The sequence below is a fragment of the Orbicella faveolata genome, unplaced genomic scaffold, assembly GCF_042242905.1.
Source record: "Orbicella faveolata isolate gen_17 unplaced genomic scaffold, um_ofav_v1 contig_46, whole genome shotgun sequence".
In the NCBI taxonomy this organism is placed as follows: Eukaryota; Metazoa; Cnidaria; class Anthozoa; order Scleractinia; family Merulinidae; genus Orbicella; species Orbicella faveolata.
In genome coordinates this window covers 28303197-28321680 of record NW_028301576.1, presented here as the reverse complement: position 1 = coordinate 28321680, position 18484 = coordinate 28303197, and the positions used below count along the sequence as shown (strand labels likewise).

The 18484-nt window shown below is 49.9% G+C and overlaps 1 protein-coding gene and 1 non-coding gene across 2 annotated transcripts; one reads left to right on the top strand and one right to left on the bottom strand.

Moving 5' to 3' along the window:
* Positions 1 to 6950: 6950 nt before the first annotated feature.
* Positions 6951 to 7022, bottom strand: Trnam-cau (transfer RNA methionine (anticodon CAU)). Its single transcript has one exon. It is a non-coding gene; the product is annotated as a tRNA-Met (tRNA).
* A 250-nt stretch (positions 7023 to 7272) lies between these two features.
* LOC149099429 (uncharacterized) lies at positions 7273 to 8545 on the top strand. The gene has a single exon (XM_089277585.1). It carries the CDS (start codon positions 7277 to 7279, stop codon positions 8543 to 8545), a length of 1269 nt encoding a protein of 422 aa, XP_089133711.1. The 5' UTR covers positions 7273 to 7276.
* Positions 8546 to 18484: the final 9939 nt, after the last annotated feature.

Below are 18484 nucleotides of genomic sequence, written 5' to 3'. Positions count from 1 at the left end.
CTGGATGTCGTAAAGAATCTAGATGCTTATTCGGTGTTTTTGGTCTTGGATTGGGCCATGAAATACCTCCCAAGAAAATATCGCGAAAGTCAAACTGATTGGTTTGGAAAGCGAGGTATTTCATGGCACATAACCACTGCTACGAGAATAGTCGAAGGTCAACCTCAAATGCTGTCATTTGTTCACGTTTTTCAAAGCTGTAACCAAGACAGCGTCACGGTTTTGGCCATCATCGATGACGTCCTGAAACAACTCAAGAGTACAATGCCCAATGTAAATAGTGTTCATTTCAGACAGGACAATGCCGGATGCTACCAGTGCTTTCACACTACTGGCAATTCAGCAGGTAGCTAAGAAGTACGACATCAACATCAGACTTGATTTCTCAGATCCACAAGGGGGCAAAGGGTCTTGCAACTGCAAAGCAGCCGCAATTAAGAATCATATCAGAATATATCTAAATTCTGGCCAAGATGTCGAGACTCCGGAGCAAATGAAGAATGCCGTAGAGTCCTCGGGTGGCATGCCTGGAGTAAGGGTTATGCTATGTGACACACAGAATATTCCCAAGTCAGTCCCTGTGAAATGGGAAGGTGTTAGCTTTATCAATAACATTGAATATGGCAATGAGGGAATGAGAGTTTGGAGGTCATATGCGGTTGGCCCAGGTAAATTCCTGCCGTGGAGTCAGTTTGATTTCCCAGAACACTACTCTGTACCAATGCTAACCACATTAAAGGAGGCCAGAGATCCAAAGGCGACATTTACTGCGATTACAGCAAGGAGAAAATCACCCCAAACCCAGCAAGGAGAGGAGCAATTGGCATCTGGTGTTGGGGAAGCTTCGGATGAACAAAGTGGGGACAACATGGAGTGTCACTGTAAACTGTTTACATGTCCTGAAGAGGGATGCGTAAAATCATTTCAAAGATTTTCGTCCCTTGAACATCATCCTGACGTTGGAAGGGACAAGTATGCTCTTGAGAGCCTAACACTTCCCGATAAGGCAATGATGTCAGTAGTATACGACGCTTATAGGGGCGGTAACCAATCAGGAGGCGATGCATATCATTAAAAAAGGCTCTCGACCAATCAGAGGGCAGTATTTTCGATTTGCATAAACAAGATGACGTCCAGGGGGGTCAAACATGGCGCCCATGCCCAAATAAGGGCAACATGTCCAAATAAGGCGATAGACAGGAAGTGAGTTTTAACAATTGATTTTTATTGATTTTTACAGGAAGTTACATGGGTGTGTATCCGTATGGAAACGATTTGAAAGCGTTCGTGTCTACGACGCGTTTGTCGAAGACGAGTCCGTAGAGTTTGGTGTGTGATGACCTTGAGATGTTTGGTGGCTGGGTTTCTGTAGAAGAAGTTGGGGTTGACGACGGGGATGTTGCATCGTCCACCGTCCTCGAGAGGTTGTTCGAGTTCGTTGAGGAGATTTTGTTTCATGACGTCATAGTTGAGTTGCCTGGATCCTCGTACATTGAGGGAGAAGCCACGCACCTTACAGCACACTTTTCCATTTTTTGTCTTGTACCCGTAATTCTTGGGTCCTGCTGAGGTGAAATCGATGATGTAATCACCGTCGTCCAATTCGTTAGTCATCTCTCCGAGGTAATCGCCTAGCGGAACGTCGGCTTGACCTGGTTTGTGCGAGTAGATGACGGAATCGGTGTCAAAGTAGAGAACTTGTTGCTTTAACAGTTCCAGGTAGCTGTATAATTTGAGCCGAGCCCAGCAGGTGGTGAAAGCGGCGACGAAGATGTTGATTTGTCCGTTATCGGGTTGGTTGTCTTCGAGTTCGGTGTGGACGACCTCTAGGGCTTCATCGTTGGCGATTCTGACTTGTTTTATGTCGTTGAAGTGATTGGAAACGAGGGCGAAGAGTTGCGCTGCGGTGTAGACGACTTCAGTAGTGGGTTTGTGTAGGTTTTCGCCGAACTTGCCCCAGAAGGAGTTGAGCATGAGTTTGGCAGTGGCTTTGCGTCCGGGATTTTTCTGGATCCTGGCCGGATCGAGAGCGATGCCTTCTTTCTGGCGGTATTGTTGCACGTACCGTGTCTTGTCTTGGGGGGTGTGACACCAGCTCGGGTAGCCGGAGGATTCCTGTTTGATTTTTAGCCAGGTGTTCACATAATCGGCAAAGAGTCCTCTACGGCGTTGTTCTGGCGGGAAATGGTAGACTTCGTGGATCTTGATGAGCGTGTATCCCATGGCAACGGCTTTCTCGATTTCGGGGGTGCACCAGGTCCCTCGTAGCGTGCGTTGCTCGGCCGTGTGAGGGCAACGAGGCGATTTCTCAAGGAGGGGTTTGGTCATTTCGTCTTCCACGCACGATCGGCAGAGTGGGAAGGTGAGTTTACCCCTGTGCCGAAAAGGTAGAACGGGATGGTAAAGTTCGTGAGGTGGTAGTATGTCGACTTTGGCCATGCCGAAGTAGTAATGGATGTCTTGATCGTCGGGGTTGACGATGATTTGTGGGTGTCCTACGGGGTAGTCGCTTCCCTTGTTGACCCAGGGGTAGAGCGACGTCACGTCGACGTACTTGATTTGTTCTCCTCGAGCCCCGTCGGCCACGTGATGCAGTTTGACGGCATTCGTGCGCCCTCCGAAGAAAGCTTCTCGGGGTTCGAGCGGTTTGACGATTTCGAACGTGTCTAGAAACTGGCTGAGATCAGGGTCGGTTTTGACTTCTAGGTTCCAGTCGCATTCCCACTTGACGCAGAGCTGGTAACCTTGGCGACTGAGAAGGTCGTGTTTGCGGAGTGTGGCCTCGTAGACTTCCTGCATGGTGCGATCGGCGTGACAGATGGGATATCGGTCTCGATGGGTCAGGAAACAGCGAGGACATCCGTGCCATAGACATCCGTGGAATTCGTAGACGGTTCGAGTGGTCGGATCGTATCCGTCCACGAGATGACCGGCTAGTCGGACTTCACCCCCGTTTCGCACCGTAAGGATACGATCGCCTTGACCCGTGCATTGCAACGAGTGTTCTTGCCAGGCTAGCCATTTCAGGGCTTCGACGGACTGATTGGATCGGGCCCCGTGCCATCCTCGCGGGGGTCTGGAGGCGATGGTGTTGATCGGGACGAGTTTCATGCGCCAGAATCGGTTGCAAGCGGAGGCGATGGTGACGCATTTCTCCATGGGATCAAAGTCGGCTTTTTGTTTGAATTCTTGCCGGAACTTTTGACAGCCCGCTTTGAGGAGTTTGACGTCCGACTCGCAGTAGCCTTCCATTTCTTCCCTTAGTACGAAATGGTAGTCGTTGTCGACTTTCTCTTGGTACCACTGTTCGAACTCGGCTTTCTTTTTGGCGGACATGCCGTTGGGATCGTACATGTCTCGCGGTGGCATGGGACCTTCGTACGCTTGGTTTTCTAGGGTGTTGAATTTGTGCGGGAAGAATCCTTTGCGCAGTTCCTGGATTCCGAAGGTGGCGGGAAAGTTGGCCAGCGGGAACGGGAGAAAGCAGAGGGAATCTTTGAAAGTCAGTCTGTCGGATTTTAGGGACAGTATCTTGGTGCCGACGGTGATTTGGCCGGTGACTTCTCGATGGGTGGCGTAACAGTGTTGCAGGATGAACATCCCGTCATAGCCTTTGAGATTGTGAAAGAGGACGATGACGTTCCGTTCGTCATTGTCCTGGTCGACGGCGAGGGATTCGAGTTGGTTGAACATGTCAGCGGTGCAGTTGGGCCCGTAGAAGGAGTAGCATATCTCATTTTCGTCGTCCTCCAGGCAGAGTAGAATGGGGGTCTGATTCCCTTCGGCGTCGGTGATGGCTTCGAAGTCGCAGTACACTTGAAGGGGCGGATCTCTGTCTACCAAGACGCTCGTGTCTGGATCGTCGGGACCGGATTCTTCGAAGGGTCGACCGTTGACTTTGTCGCGGGGGACGAGTTTCTTTTTGGGCTTGTCTTCGTCTTCGGGGAGGCGTTGGATGTAACAACGGTGCGTCGGCAGATGGACTTGTTTTTCGCAGATGCTGCATTTGCCCCATTCGCACTTGTGATCGGGGGAACGACGACTACCTCCTCGTCCTGTCCTGCGTTTACATTCGTAGACGTGGCAACACTTCTCACACTTTTTGTGAGTGTCGCAGATGGAGGGGATGCTGAGACTCCGCCGTTGCAAGTGGTCGTTGTAGCATCGGTCACCGAAGAATTGTCTGTGACACAATCGGCAGATCTCGGTGGGTTCGGGAAACTTGCCTGGCGCTAGGGGTCGTTTTTTCTCGATGAAATCGGGACAGTCCTTTCGTTTGCAGGCGGTGCACCATTGACCGAGGCAGGGATGATGTTCGAAGTCGTCGTGATCGTAGCCTCGATTGCATTCGTCGCAGAAGTAGGATTTGCCGAGGAATCCCTTAAACGAATTGCATCCGTCGTAGTGATCGCCTTCTTTGACGAGACGAATGATCTTGGTCGAGGGTTCGGGTCCCGCGTAGATGATCATGTGGGGTGGGTCGATGGACATGACTTTGAGCTGGTAGCCAGGTAAGGCGGCCTGAAACTTTTGCAGTTCGGGAATGCCACAGGGTCCTTCGGGAACGTTGGCTCGACGGTGGAGGTCTTTGGCCAATCGCTCTTGGACAGGATAACCCTGTTTGAGATTGTGGTAATCTTGGTCACGCGAATTCTCGTTCGCGTCTACCCAGGCTTTCATGGTGACGATGGCTCGGGCGCAGCAGAGAGTGTCTTTGTTTCGGATGGTCACGCGCGACCGTTTGACGATTCCCCGCACGGTGGCGCAACTCGGCTTGTATCGTTTTCCGTTTCCGCTGCCACGACCTGGGGTACGTATGAAAGTGGTTTCCATGGTAAACGTGTCGTCGGGGGTGAATTCTTCGTTGGAGTTGAGTTTGGCCGCGAGAGACTGGAGATAAGTGGTTAGTCTTTCACTCCCTTCTTCGAATTCGCGCACGGTGAAGGTGGTGGACTGAAAGGCGTGCGTGAAGGCATGGGACTGCATGGTGAAATGGACCGTGGAGTCGGGTGTCAGGGTAGGATCCTGAGCGATTTGTTGCTTGATGGATCGTTGAAGGGCCTGAGTCAATTCTTGGCCTAGATTGTCCTCGCGAGTCACGTCTCTGTGTTGTCTGAGCGTGGCTTCGTACCGTTGTTTGTGGAGGATGTTTCTCCAGTGACGTCGAGCGCCTACGGGTCTTAAGTCGAAGTCTAGGAGGGGTCTTGTATTGCTACCACCTCTGGTTTGGATCATCACTCGGTCGTCGAAGGGGAAGGCTTCGTCGTAGGTCCGTCTGTTCTGTAAAAGGACATGAACGAGACAAAATGTTACGAACATTGCTTTTAATTAATGTAGTCTAGTAACATTCTATGGGTAAGGTGAATAACGTATACTTAACACCCCATACACGGTAATAGGCTCGATCTAACCCTAACCCTAACAATACGGTTCTTATACTGCTGTATTGGTCTACGTAGGTTCCGTACACGCGCATTTTCCTATTTCCATTTTGTGGGCATATCCGTTGAACCACTTTGATTGGGCCTAGGTCCCATGCTGCTTTGACCTTGGCGAAGGTGCGTATCTCTTTACAAAGCTCTCGCCTGATTTGACGTTCGCGCGCCTCGACGAGAGCCTGGGCCTCTCGTAAGTGGAGAATGTAGGTCTGCATCTCGGGCGGTAACCAATCCCAGTAACTCTATGAAAAAAGATTAGGGTTAGAGTTCTAAAGATGACTTTCTTACATGGGGTACACGTCATACTCACTGCTTCATATTGATCCATAAGTTGGTTCATCTCTTCATCGGTCACTGATTCATGTTGATCCATCTGTTGGTTCATCTCCTCGTCTGTCAGCTCTTGTGCCATGATTTTTTTCCAGCGCTCGATACAAGTCAAAAACTCAGAGTGACTTGAACGGTTCGAACCGATCTTTTTTATACCTACGGTGAAACGGGGTCCAGTCTCCGACCGAGTGGGGGGTATAGGGGGTAACCCCCACTCGACCGCCCCCAGTCTCCGACTGAGAGAGGTATAGGGGTAACTCCCACTCAACCCGCCCCAGTCTCCGACTGAGAGAGGTATAGGGGGTAACCCCCACTCGACCCGCCCCCAGTCTCCGACTGAGAGAGGTATAGGGGTAACTCCCACTCAACCCGCCCCAGTCTCCGACTGAGAGAGGTATAGGGGGTAACTCCCACTCAACCCACCCCAGTCTCCGACTGAGAGAGGTATAGGGGTAACTCCCACTCAACCCGCCCCAGTCTCCAACTGAGAGAGGTATAGGGGGTAATCCCCACTCAACCCGCCCCCAGTCTCCGACCGAGTGGGGGTATACCCCCCTATCCCCTGGGTCTGGTTAACACGTGACTTGGTTGGGCAGATCTTTATAAGGCGAATCCGCGCCGTCCCCGATCTTCACATGACTAGTTTCACGTGGAATGCTTCAATGTGGCTTACATGACGACGACATTGCGAAATCACTCAAGTCAAACAAGCGTTTTGTTGAGTGATGTGTATCATTCATTGATTTTCGGAAGCGGACACAACATTCCTAAAGGTATTTGAAGTAAATACGAATGTAATTTTACGGTTAGCAAGAAATTAGAAGCGAAAATTTTAGGTAAGTGAGCTTGCATGACGTTCGCCATGTGCTACTCAAATTCAAATTCAAATTCAAATTCAAATTCCCTTCGGACCGCCGTTTTTCCGTTTGCAATCTCAAATAATTCTTGAATTATGTGTCTTGAATCGTTTTTGGGATCGTAGAGCTCAGGAACTTTGGAAAAAAGCTTCGTTTTGTTGAGTAAACACACTTTTCGAAAAGACGCGTAACTCGATTCGAGTTAATATTCAACTGGCTGTTGCCATGGTGACGGAAATGCGAGATTTTTTTTTTGTGATTTTTTTTTTTGTGATTTTTTTTTTTAGATTACCAAACGTGTAAAAAGAAATGTGAATTAAAAAATGGGCGGGGCGAGGTTTCGATCCTCGGACCTCTGGGTTATGAGCCCAACGCGCTTCCACTGCGCCACCCTGCCTTTATTAGAAATAAAAAAATCGGAGTGTGTTTTTTTTTTTTTTTTTTGAAGTTTAATTTATTTAAATTGTTTAAAAATTACTACTAGCTTCCATGAAGGAAAACTTTTTTTCTAGAGAGTATTTTTTATGCTCTTTTAAATGAGATATAGTAGATTATTCTCCTGTAAATATTTGCTGAGATATTAATGAATAATCTTATGACCTTTTCCACACCCATTTTAGAACTTCTATTGACCGTCCATTACGAAAGACCATGCCTGCCAGCTCCACCGAAGCGTTAAAACGAAAGAGAGTGAAAACAAGAGAGATTGTAAGAGAGTGGAAAAAGAAGAATCCTGAGAAAGTTCGAGAACAGAAGAGACGATATCGTGCTCGACGCAAGGACGAGGTACGGTTCAATGACATTGCGTGCGATGCTATAAAATCATTAGAAAGGAAGAATGGGGCTAAGTACAATCAAGAGAAAATTCTTCGGAAACTGTTTAGAGCCCGTATTGTGTTGATCGATTTCAGGCCCACCGCGAAAACCCCAGGGCGGAGTAAGAGGAACCCAGAAAGAGCTAGAGAGTACAAAAGAGAGTGGAGGAGGAAAAACCCCGACAAAGTTCGAGAGTACAAACGAGAGTGGAGGAGGAAAAACCCAGAAAAAGCTCGAGAACAAGAAAGAAGACGTTGGGACCGACGCAAGGACAAGAGGCGTGAGGTGAGGAATGAGGATATGTATGATCCGGATGAAATTCTTAGAGGTTTGTTTCCGGGTTGCTCGATAACATCATCATCATCATCATCCATCACCACGGCCACTTCTAACGAAAGTGCCATCACCTACGCCTCCACCACGACCGCCGCCGATAAGAGCACAAGCACCACTACTGCATCACTACCACCACCATTTCCACTAAGAGCAGTAACACTAAGATCACCACCACCACAAAGAGCACTACCGTCATCCACCAACACCACAACCGCCGCCTATAAGAGCACAAACACCACTACTGCAACACTACCAGCATCACCCCCACCGCAACGCCGTGGGAGACGATTGTCTTATTCCTCCTCCTCCTCTGACTCTGACTCTGAGCCTGATGAAGGGTTGGTGGCAGAGTTGGAACGTGCGTTAGCGGAACCAGAAGACCCTCCACCGAAACGTCGTGGGAGACGATTGTCTTATTCCTCCTCCTCCTCTGCCTCCAACCCTTCATCAGGCTCAGAGTCAGAGTCAGAGTCAGAAGACCCTGTAAAACGGAGACTTTCCGAAATCAGAAAAAATAGAAAAAAGGCAGAAGAAAATAGAGTGACTCAAATGCAGGAAAGACGGAAACGAATACGAAAAGAACAGGAAATGGAAGAGAGGATCGTAGAAGTGGCTAGGGAGCTGGATCAGATGACATCCATGCTTCACGACATGGGTAGATGGTTCGCGCAGTTTGAGCGCGAAGACACAGTAGAGCAGAACTTGTGTCATCTCCCAGTCTCCAACGACTTTATGGATCAATTGGAACGTTATTTATTTTCGTCTTAAAGAAAAAAAGAGACTTTTTTGAAAAACAACAAAGCGTGTGTAACTTTTAATTACAACAACAATAAAAGGTTTTACAATTTCCAACGTTTCTTGGTTTGCATGATTTTCTTAACAATGCGTTCTGTCATGGTTTTACGTCCGGGTAATTTGTCGATGGCCTGGATCATCTTGGTGTCGGCATCCCATTTGTCCTGTAAGTTCTTGGCCCTGGAATAGTCAATGTCGTGTTGTTTGGCCAGTCGGTCCAGACGGTTGATCCCGGGGTCTCCACGCGCCAGACGTTTCTTCAGTTTGGTACCAGGTCCCATGTACTGATAACCGGGCCAATGAAACTCGATCCCAGTCTTGGCCAACCATTTTTGGATGTCGATCCCATACCCTCGTTGGCGACGGCGACGTCGGGTACTTCTCCTCGGGGGTGGAGGTGCCTTTTTCCTCTTCTTAATCCGAGTCATAGTCCAGTCCCCTTCTCCAGGGGTCTTCGAAATCTTCCCACCCTGCTTGTAACTTTTCTGTGGCTGACGGTTTGACCTTCTTGTACTTCTTTGCCTTGCCTTTGGGACTGTAACCACCGTCGTCGTAGTCGATACCGAGTGATTTCAGTACACGTCTGGCTCTATCGGAGATGGGTGCTTTTTTCTTGGACGATAGGGGAGTTTTACCTAGCGTGACTGGTTTGGGTGGAATGGTAGGTTTGGGGGTTTTCTTCTCCTTTTTAAAACCTGACGTGGAGGGTATGGGGGTTTTCAGCTCCTTTTTCAGTCCTGTCGTAGAAAGGGGTTGTGGCGGGATGATCACGGGGGCTGCGGCTGGTTGGTTGACTCCCTTGAGGATCTGTTTCAACAGAGTTTCGACGGGTGCGTCGACCATGCCTTCGGGTTCTGTCGTTCCCTGGTACGAGATGGGACCGCTTTTACCCGTCCGTATACGTTTCACCAGTTTCCCTTCCTCGGAGGCGATGGGTTTGGTCATCTTGACGGCCATGCTGTCGGGGATGCGTTTGTCGTTCAGGATGAGATGTTCTTCGGCGGCCAGACGTCCGGCTTTGTTCAACAAGGCATTCTGGCTGATCTTCCCCTTGTAATAATCTTGCAGACGATTGAATTCTTGAACGGGCACCATCATGACTTCGTTCATACCTTCTGACTCAAGGTCGTGTCAGGAAACTCGGACAATTCTCTCAAGGCCGTCTCGTAACAGTCTTGCCAGTACCGTATGGATTCGTCTTTCTTTTCCAACTCGAGTTCGAGACTTCGAACGGTTTGCTTGCCTTTACCGCACTCCCTGCACAACTCGATGCACCCACCGGGCAGCGTGGTATCTCGTTTCGTTTGACAGGTTTGGCAGAAGTCACTGAACTTTAAAGCCATGTATTCTTGATACAGGTCGTGGTACCTCTTGTTCAAGTACTCGTACGAGTCTTTCCATCGGGCTTCGCGACGATTGGCGTCTTGCAACAACTGCACGAGTTTAGGAATGGTATTGTGGGACTCGTCTTCTCTCGGTGGGAAATTGGGTATGACGTCGATCCCCTCCAGCGGGTAACCGTCCTCACTGCGTCCTTTCACCGTACACAACATGCTTTGAAACAACCGTGCAAACCGCTCCAGAACCCCGCTCCGTTTTGGGTGAGGAGATGTTCTCTTCGACGCTTGAGAGAGTTTTTGCGTCTACCCACTTCGCACAGAACCCTTTTATGTCTTTTCAGTTTCCCATAAGTCGTTGCGTTGATGGGGATCCTCTTTTTCAGCAAATTGAGAACCATCTCGCTGATGGCGTTGATCTGATCTTTGTCAGCGATTTGTAACATCCGTTGACGTTTGTTCCGATTGGCTTCTTTCAGGACGCGCGTCAGGAAAGGACGTTGTCGTCGTAACCGCTTCATCGTGGACTTATGCGTACGAGCGGATTGGTGTACTCTTTTTATCGCTTTCCTCGACGCCTGAAGGCCGTTTGAAATGGTATCCTGCGTAAGACTCCTTCGATCTTTCCCCTGTTCTTATGGATATGTTTGTCCATTAAACCGAAGGGTCCAGCCAAAGAACCCAAACCCGCTGCTCTCATCATACTCGCCAAATCACCCCCTTTCTGTCTCCTTCTTCGTCTCCTCTTCCTCCGTGCTCGCATGGTGTCGAGTGAGGTGTACGACGGCTAGTCTCGTCCTTTTATTTTCACATGATGGAGCATCGGAACTCTTCGCCCTTGTGTGGAATTTTTTCACCTCGTCTCATTCGTTCCTGCATCCTTTTGGTATGCGCCCGTTCTTGTTTGGCTCTCAGGCTTTCTATGCCTTTGGTGATACCCCAAGCCGCCTTGGGTAAACCCGCCACCACAGTGCCGATCCCTTCTCCCCTTTGGTACCGTCTTCTTTTAGTGGTTTTAGCGGTTTTACGCCTTCTCGAAGACGCTTTCTTTCTCCTCGACCTCTTGGGCATGTTGGTTCTGAATGAAGAGGATGCCCGAGATGTCATTTTTTATAGCGGCACGTGCCTAAATCGTAGGGCGTAGTCTCGAACGTATCGGTCGTACGTGGGAGATGTGAAATCCGTCACCACGTCGTCCAACGTTTGCATCTTGGTCAAAAACCCATCCAATTCCTCCACGCCACCCAGAGCGTAGTTCCTGAGTTCTGTCAGCGTCTTTTCGTACGTCGTGTAAGCGAATTGGGCCATGTCCATCTTGAACGAATACTTCTTGAAATCGTTCCATCCTTTCAGTAAGGTGGCGAAAGCCGTCATTCCTACCACCGTGTACCCGTCTTTCCACACGGATCCCAAGACGATACTCACGGCCACCGTCAGTAAGGCCAGTCCGTTGAGAATGGCGTTACACAACTTGTAGTAACCGAACATCTGCCTTCGACACCACCAATACTTGTGGTAGAAAGCGTACAAGACGTCCAAACGTTTCAGGGAATCCAAATCCACCACAGTGTTGAAAGGTTCATCCAATAAACAGACAGAAGTACTCATGACTCTTCTCTAACCAGTGCCAAACGTAGTCTGACTTTCTGTCGGGACGTTCGATCCTTTTAGCTTGTTGCTTGTATTCCCAGATCTCGTCCTTGAAGGCGGTTTCCACGGATTGGTTCTGGATGTCCTGGACTTGTCGGTAACTGTCGCACTCGTCCGCGATACGTTTCATGTCTTCGTGATCCATGCTGGTCGCATCCCAGTAAGAGTGAGAGCATCGACATAGATGCAAAAAGTAGGGGAACCACTCGACTTCACTCCTCAACATCTTGATTCGAATGGTTTTTCATCGACGAGGGGGTCGTCATTTCTTAAGTCTCACGAGTCTTCGGATCCCTCGACCCACGCCCACTCCCACACCACCAATGGCAGCGGTCGTTCCAGCTCGGATGCCTGTTTTCACGGCGCGGCCACCCAACGCTTTGGCCAATCCCAAGGCAGCACCTTTACCAATGGGTAACATTGCAGACAGGGCATTCGCAAGAGCACCGCCCCATTGCTTTCTCCTTTTCGGTCGACGACGGCGTCTTCTCATGGTTGTTGTTCTCAGTTACGTACACTGGTCGAATTGCGTGTGACGGTAGGACGTTGTCCGTTTTTATAGGTGGTCGTAATCGTGTTGGTGGTCGTGATGCCCGCAATGCGACGACCCGCGGCCGTCTGTTGTTGTTGGCGTAAAATCTCTTCCAACTGTTGCTGCATCTGGGCTTGGTCGAGAACACTGTCTCCTCGCCTCCTTCTTCTTCCTCCTCGACCCGATCGAATCGAGGAAGGCGGTGTGGAGTCACTACCACTTCCTCCGCCTCTGCCTCTGCCTCTTCCACCGCCGCTACCACTAGCACTACTTCGTCTGCGGCTGCCGGAATCACTGGAGGACGTCGGTGTGTTTTGACGTGGGACGCGTCTCGGTCGTTTCCCTCCTCGAGCGGCTCGTGCCAAAGGGGTGGACATTGTTATCCTGGGTGCCCCGACACCTGCCGTGACATTGGCGCGCGACACCGATCCAGCACTGCCGACACCCACCGTGACGTTGGTCTGCGGTGCACCCGAGCCAGCGGTGCCCACTCCGACGGGCGAGACATTGGGCAGAGGCGGTGTCGCCAGTGATGATCGCGGTGAAGGAGGCGTGTTCAGACTCGCACCCACACCCGCGGCAGGCGGAATCAGAGTACTCGTCCGAGCCGGTGTCCCCCAAGGCGAATAATCTTCCAGAGCCAAGAAGTTGAAATCGTCACTACCATAAGAGCTCATTTTTATCCATGTACCTTTCTCTTTCTATCTTCTTCTCGGCGAGTTCTCGTTGTTTATGAACCAAATAATCGAAACCTTCACCGTTATATGCGTTGATGATGGACCGTACTTGACGGTAACTCTCGCATTCCGTGACCTGTCTCATCGGTTCGTAGTCCAGCTCGTGGGGGTTCATGATGTATTTGAGCCTGTTTTTACACAGGTGAATGAATAGCGGAAACCACTCGACTTCGCTCCTCAACATGATGATGTCGCAAACTGATGGCATCGGACGAATCCTTCGTCTTTTAATACGTGACTGAGGACACGTTGATCGTCCTGACTGGCTGGATGAAGATCCAATAGCATGTAACCGTAAGGTCGATCGGTGACCTTGCGAAACGTGTCCAACACCTCCTGCCATTGCGTGGGAAACGATTGCAGAAGTAAATTCCGTATCCCCAACTGATCCCGAGGGTTCTTGAAGGCCGCGATGTAATGCGCGTTTCTGGAAATGGTCTTGGCGAATTTTCCGTTGGGGAATAGATCCTGACACAAGTAAATCACCGTGATGTTCCGATGATGCGAATGTTTGGTGAAAAGATCCAACACGCGCTTGTCGTTACCACCCTCGTCCATCAGATCGTCCAGGACCAACACGCCCCCTCCAGGAAACCATCGGGGTAACTGTTCGCTGTCGGGGATGCCTTCGTAAAACTTGACTCCACCCTTCTTGAGCTTTTGGAAACCGTCTTGCCACGATCCGTAGCAGTAATGAATACTCTTTGGTGTCTGTTGGAACAAGTCGCCGTTCTCCAAGAGCAGTTTGGTGGTGAACACCGTCTTGCCGCACCCCGACGGACCCGCTATCAACAAACTCGACGGCGTGTGAAATTGAAACGCTTTGCGTCGTTCCATGATCATGAAATGGTCCAGGGTCTCGAGACGTTCCGTTTTTATCTGAACAACTTGGCCAATGGGGTCTTGACGGCCAGGATGCGTTTCAACAGACCCAATAGGGTGACCTTACGATTGAAACAGATGGGTTTCTTCTTGGCCCGACTCCTGATCTTGGCCATGGCCCTCTGGGCAGCGGCTCTCTTGGGACGTCCTTTTTTCTTGGCAGGCGCCGATCTCTTTTTTCGAGGTTTTTTCTTGGCGAATTTACTCAAATCTCCGAACTTGTCTTCGTACCAATGCCTCTTTTTCATTCTTCTTTTCCTATCTTCTTTCTCGGAAAGCTTTGGCGTGGCAGGGGCGGCTCTCTTGTGTTTCCTACGCGTGGTCACCGTCGCCGGTAATGCACCGGTGTCCAGGACGGACGGCAGTTGAAAAGACACTTGTCTTTTGGCGGGTTGAAGTATTTTCAGATTGAGTTGTCGTTTTGGCGGTTGGTTTTTCTTGAAATGAGCCTCACTGGGTTGAGGCGTCTTTCCACCCGCTTTTCCATAGCGCTTTTCTAACCTGGCTATCACGTCGTCCAAATGTCTATGCCCTTGAAACTGAAGAGCCATGACTACCACACAACCTCTTTTTCAAAAATGAACCTCTTTTATTTCGAACAGCTTACTTTATAACAAATGACGCACTCCTCGGGAGGAACCGCTCGTGTCCTGGTGACACGGGGTTTTACAAATCTTGCGCCAGGCCAACTCGTCCACGATCAGATGTTCTACCATGTGTCCTACTTTACGATCGTTCTCCACAAACTCGTTTTTCTTAAAACGATTCAAGAACTCGTTCATGTCCCGACCTTCGGCTCGGTCGATCAGGAACATCAGGGCGTAACCGCCGCAACTCTGGCTGAACAGGGACTGCAGACTCTTGCCGTTGTGAATCTGGTACTTGAAATGATGATCCAACCATTCTTGGATCGGTTCGGCGGTTCTGTACGCGTCCAACGGTAGACCGTAACTGTCCAGGATCTCGCACTTGTTCTTGTCGGCCCACAAAGCGATCCAATGCACGCCCGGTTTGTCGTGAGGGTCCGTGTTCACAATGTAAGCGGTCGGTCCTTCTTGAGGGACTGTCCTGGGAAGCCGATCGCAAGGGACCGTGCCGTAAAAGACACAGCGTAGGGACGGATTCGTCCGGGCCAAATGATCCAATTGTATATTATTCAAGGCTACTTTCTCCATTTTTTCTTCTTCTCATTGGTACACGTCGTAGATGACAACTCGGTTCTCGTTGATCTCCAGCAAATTCTCGAATTCGCCGTACAACAAGATAGGTTTTCTCCAGGATTGGCTCCGAAATCGATCACCAGACGCAGTTCACCTTCTTGCTTGGGGTTCAACACTGGACTGTCCAAACATCCATTGGCCGTGTTGTCAAATACAAACATGTTGCATCTCTTGCCGTCCCCCCAGTCCACTTTTCGGACCATGTTTCCTTTTCCCCTGCACAACGCTCCTGAGGCTTGGAGGAATCTGTAGTAACCTCTCTGATCTTTACTGTCCCCATCGTGATCGAGCTCCAAGGTCTCGTAGGGGTATTCTTCACCTCTCACCAATTGTTTGATGGAAGCCAGATTGAATTTTCCAAAATTGAACGGATTGATCGTCACAGTTCCGTTGAAGGCAGTTTGTTTCATCAACAACACCACTAACCGATTAGGTAGCTTACTGTGGAAAGGATTGCTGCACTCGAAATGACGATTGTCGTTGGGATGCGAGTAAGTACGAATTTCACCTCTCACCGTGGGGTAAGTGGCCACTCTTCCTCCTTTCAGGCTGGTCATGATCTCTCGGTACACCGAGGGAGTCACTCTCACTTGAGACAGGAACAATCTCACTTTCACGTCGGCTTCAGTCAGTCTCAGAGTATCATTACCATGCCATCGGATGGTCCACAGGGCTGGGGCATTGAAGTACATGTCGATCTGGATCTGCACGCCAGGTAACAGTAATTTGCTGAGATGAAACACTTCCAGGAAAGGTTTGAACCTCAAAGTCACGGCTTCTCCATCCAGAAACTGGGATCGTCCCTGGACCAAATTCTTGAGATCTTGGGTTAAAGCAGTATATTCAGCGTGAGGAGTAGTAAAATCCAGCGCGTTGGCTGTCAATTCATCGGCATCTCCGTCGTCGGGTACACCGAGACAGTTGTACCATCCGCTGGGTGTCAGGATCGATTCACCGTCGTCTCGGTCGTGGTTCAACAGGGTCTCGATGTAGGCTTTGAGGTGGTAAGTATCCGTCTGGGGGCTGATGAGAGTCCCATTCAATCTCACATTGATCTGTTTGAAGAGGGTGTGGGCCAGATTATTGGCGAGTCCCATGACATCCGCTGTCAGCAGATTCGTGTTGTTACTTTTCTTGACAGTCAATTCCACTTCAAAGAAACTCTCGTTCAAGTCGATAAAGTCTTCTTGAGGATCGACTTGGAAGGTCACGGGATTGATCCCCGTATTGAACGGGTTGATTCTCACCAAACGTCGAGACGACATGCTGACATCTGTGGGAGGGGTACTGAACATGTTCAGGCGAGGGTTACGAACCCCCGCCGACCGGGCATGAGCCACGAGGTCCGTCATCGTCTACGTCGTCGTCGTCTTCGTCTCCTTCTCAGGGCCGACTGCACCCAACGATAGTTCAGGTGTTTTGATCGGGACGGGAAGATCGATCCGCCTTTATACGTTCGTCGTATCGGAATAAGTCTCACGCGCCTCGAGTCAATGGGATTCATACTCCAAAGAGGTCTTTTCTCACTTTTTTCGCCAACGCCCGTTTGATCTCTTGCGTCGCTTTACGTTTCACGGCCCGTGTCGCTCCTCTCTTGACCCCGGCGAGACCTCCTCTCCAATTGGGCTTTCCTCCCTTGCCGCCCGAATTTAAACCTTTCAGACCCTCCGTGGCCGTCTCGGTGATAAAGTCTCGGAGAATGCCGGGACCTCGTTTCTTGACACCTTTCCAAGCCATGCCGAATCCGTCTCCGGATTGCCTCATTTTATCGGGATGAAATCGTACCAACGTTCCACCGATCATTCTTTCTTAAAGTGTAACGTCACGATCGTATTGCCAGGTCCAAATCTCACCAGTTCACCAGTTGTCTCAGCCACTTGCACCTCTATTATGTCAACGACGTCTTTGCGCACGGGAATATATTGAATGTGGTAAGGCTCGAAATACTGGACACCCGCACCTGTTCTAATCAAGTTGACCTCTCAGTACATCCGTGACTTGATTTCCCACCACGCCACTTCTACACACGTCAGAGTAGACGAACAAGGAATGCGAACTGCTTCCCACCACCACCTCGAACGCTTTGTTCAGGTTTCGAAAATGCCAATTGCAAAAGATGCTGAGTTTTAAAAAATCTCCATTTCCTCCTGTATCTGTGATGACACCCCAAAAGACAGGTGATCCATCCTTGTCATGGACGTCGCCGACGACGCTAATGTCCGGAACGACATCGTCAAAAAGTTCGAACTGCAAGTTAGGTCCCAGATTGTAACCACTACTGTTCTTTTTGAGCCATCCCATTTTTAAAGCCAGTTCAACATTGATGTGGAACGCGGGGAAATGCGTGACCGGACGAAAGGTGTTTTTGTTGTCCGTGACCAGTTCATCACCTTCCCACTTGAACTTGACGTAGGTTCTCTTCCCGTCATTCGTGACATATTTGGCTCCCAATTTGGGTCCGGAGTTCTTGAAGATGCGTTGTCGCGTGAAAAAGGAGATCATGGATTTCATGAATCCGACACCGTCCACGTTGTAAAATACCTCTTTGAGGTCATCCATGTCGAAGTAAGCTTCTCCAAACGAGTAAAAACTACTCGATTCTATGCGTCTCCATGCGAAGGAGGACAAGATGGTTTTATCCTCAGAAGCGGTGAAAGAAGGCAACGTCACGTGCGCATCCGGCATGGCGATGCTACTCATTCCCACTTTCCAACCTCCTTCTCCATTCAGGCGTAGGGGACGTGGTAACCTGATCTTGAAATGGTTCGCCTTGTTGTCCGGGAACTCGCTCTTACCACTGTGACTGGGTAAGCTGACGTAAAAATTACTCATCCTTTCTTGAAATGCAACGTGATCGTGGTCACGCCCGACGCAAAGTCCACCAGTCGTCCGTCGTTCTCAGATACCTGCGTCTCGACAATGTCCAAAAAGGTCGTGCGCACCGGTAGATATAGGATGTGTCTCGGTTGAAGGTCGATCACGTCCGGATCGTAACGCACTTGTTTCAACAGGTCCGTGACTTGATTCCCCGTCACCATACTCTGTCCCACATTCGAATACACGAACAAGGAACGACGCTCGTGACCGAACGCTTCCTCGTAACTGCGATCCAAATCCGTGAACACCCAATTGATGAAACAACTCAAATGTAAGGTGTCGGGGTCGATCTTGTAAAACGTCTCGTCCCCGTCATTCTGAGCTATGATCAAGTCCGTGGCCGTGGGTACGACTTCCTTGGGAAATTCTTTCCTCAAGTGAGGTCCCAAGACGTAACCCAGTCGACCGTTTGGCAAGGTTCCCATTTTGACCCATTTCATCTTCTTGGCCAATTCGATGCCGATGTTCATTTGCGGGTAGACGCGTTTACCGTTGATCAGGAGGCTGAGGCACATTCTCGAATTGTCCAGGATGCATTCTCCATGCTCGGCCCGATGCATGACCGTGTACAGCAATTCGGTGGGATCGTCGGGTTTACTCTTTTTCTTGTACATCGTCACGTCGGCATCCGTTCGATCTCTCATCCTACGCAGGTATCGATCTCGTATCGCGTTCAT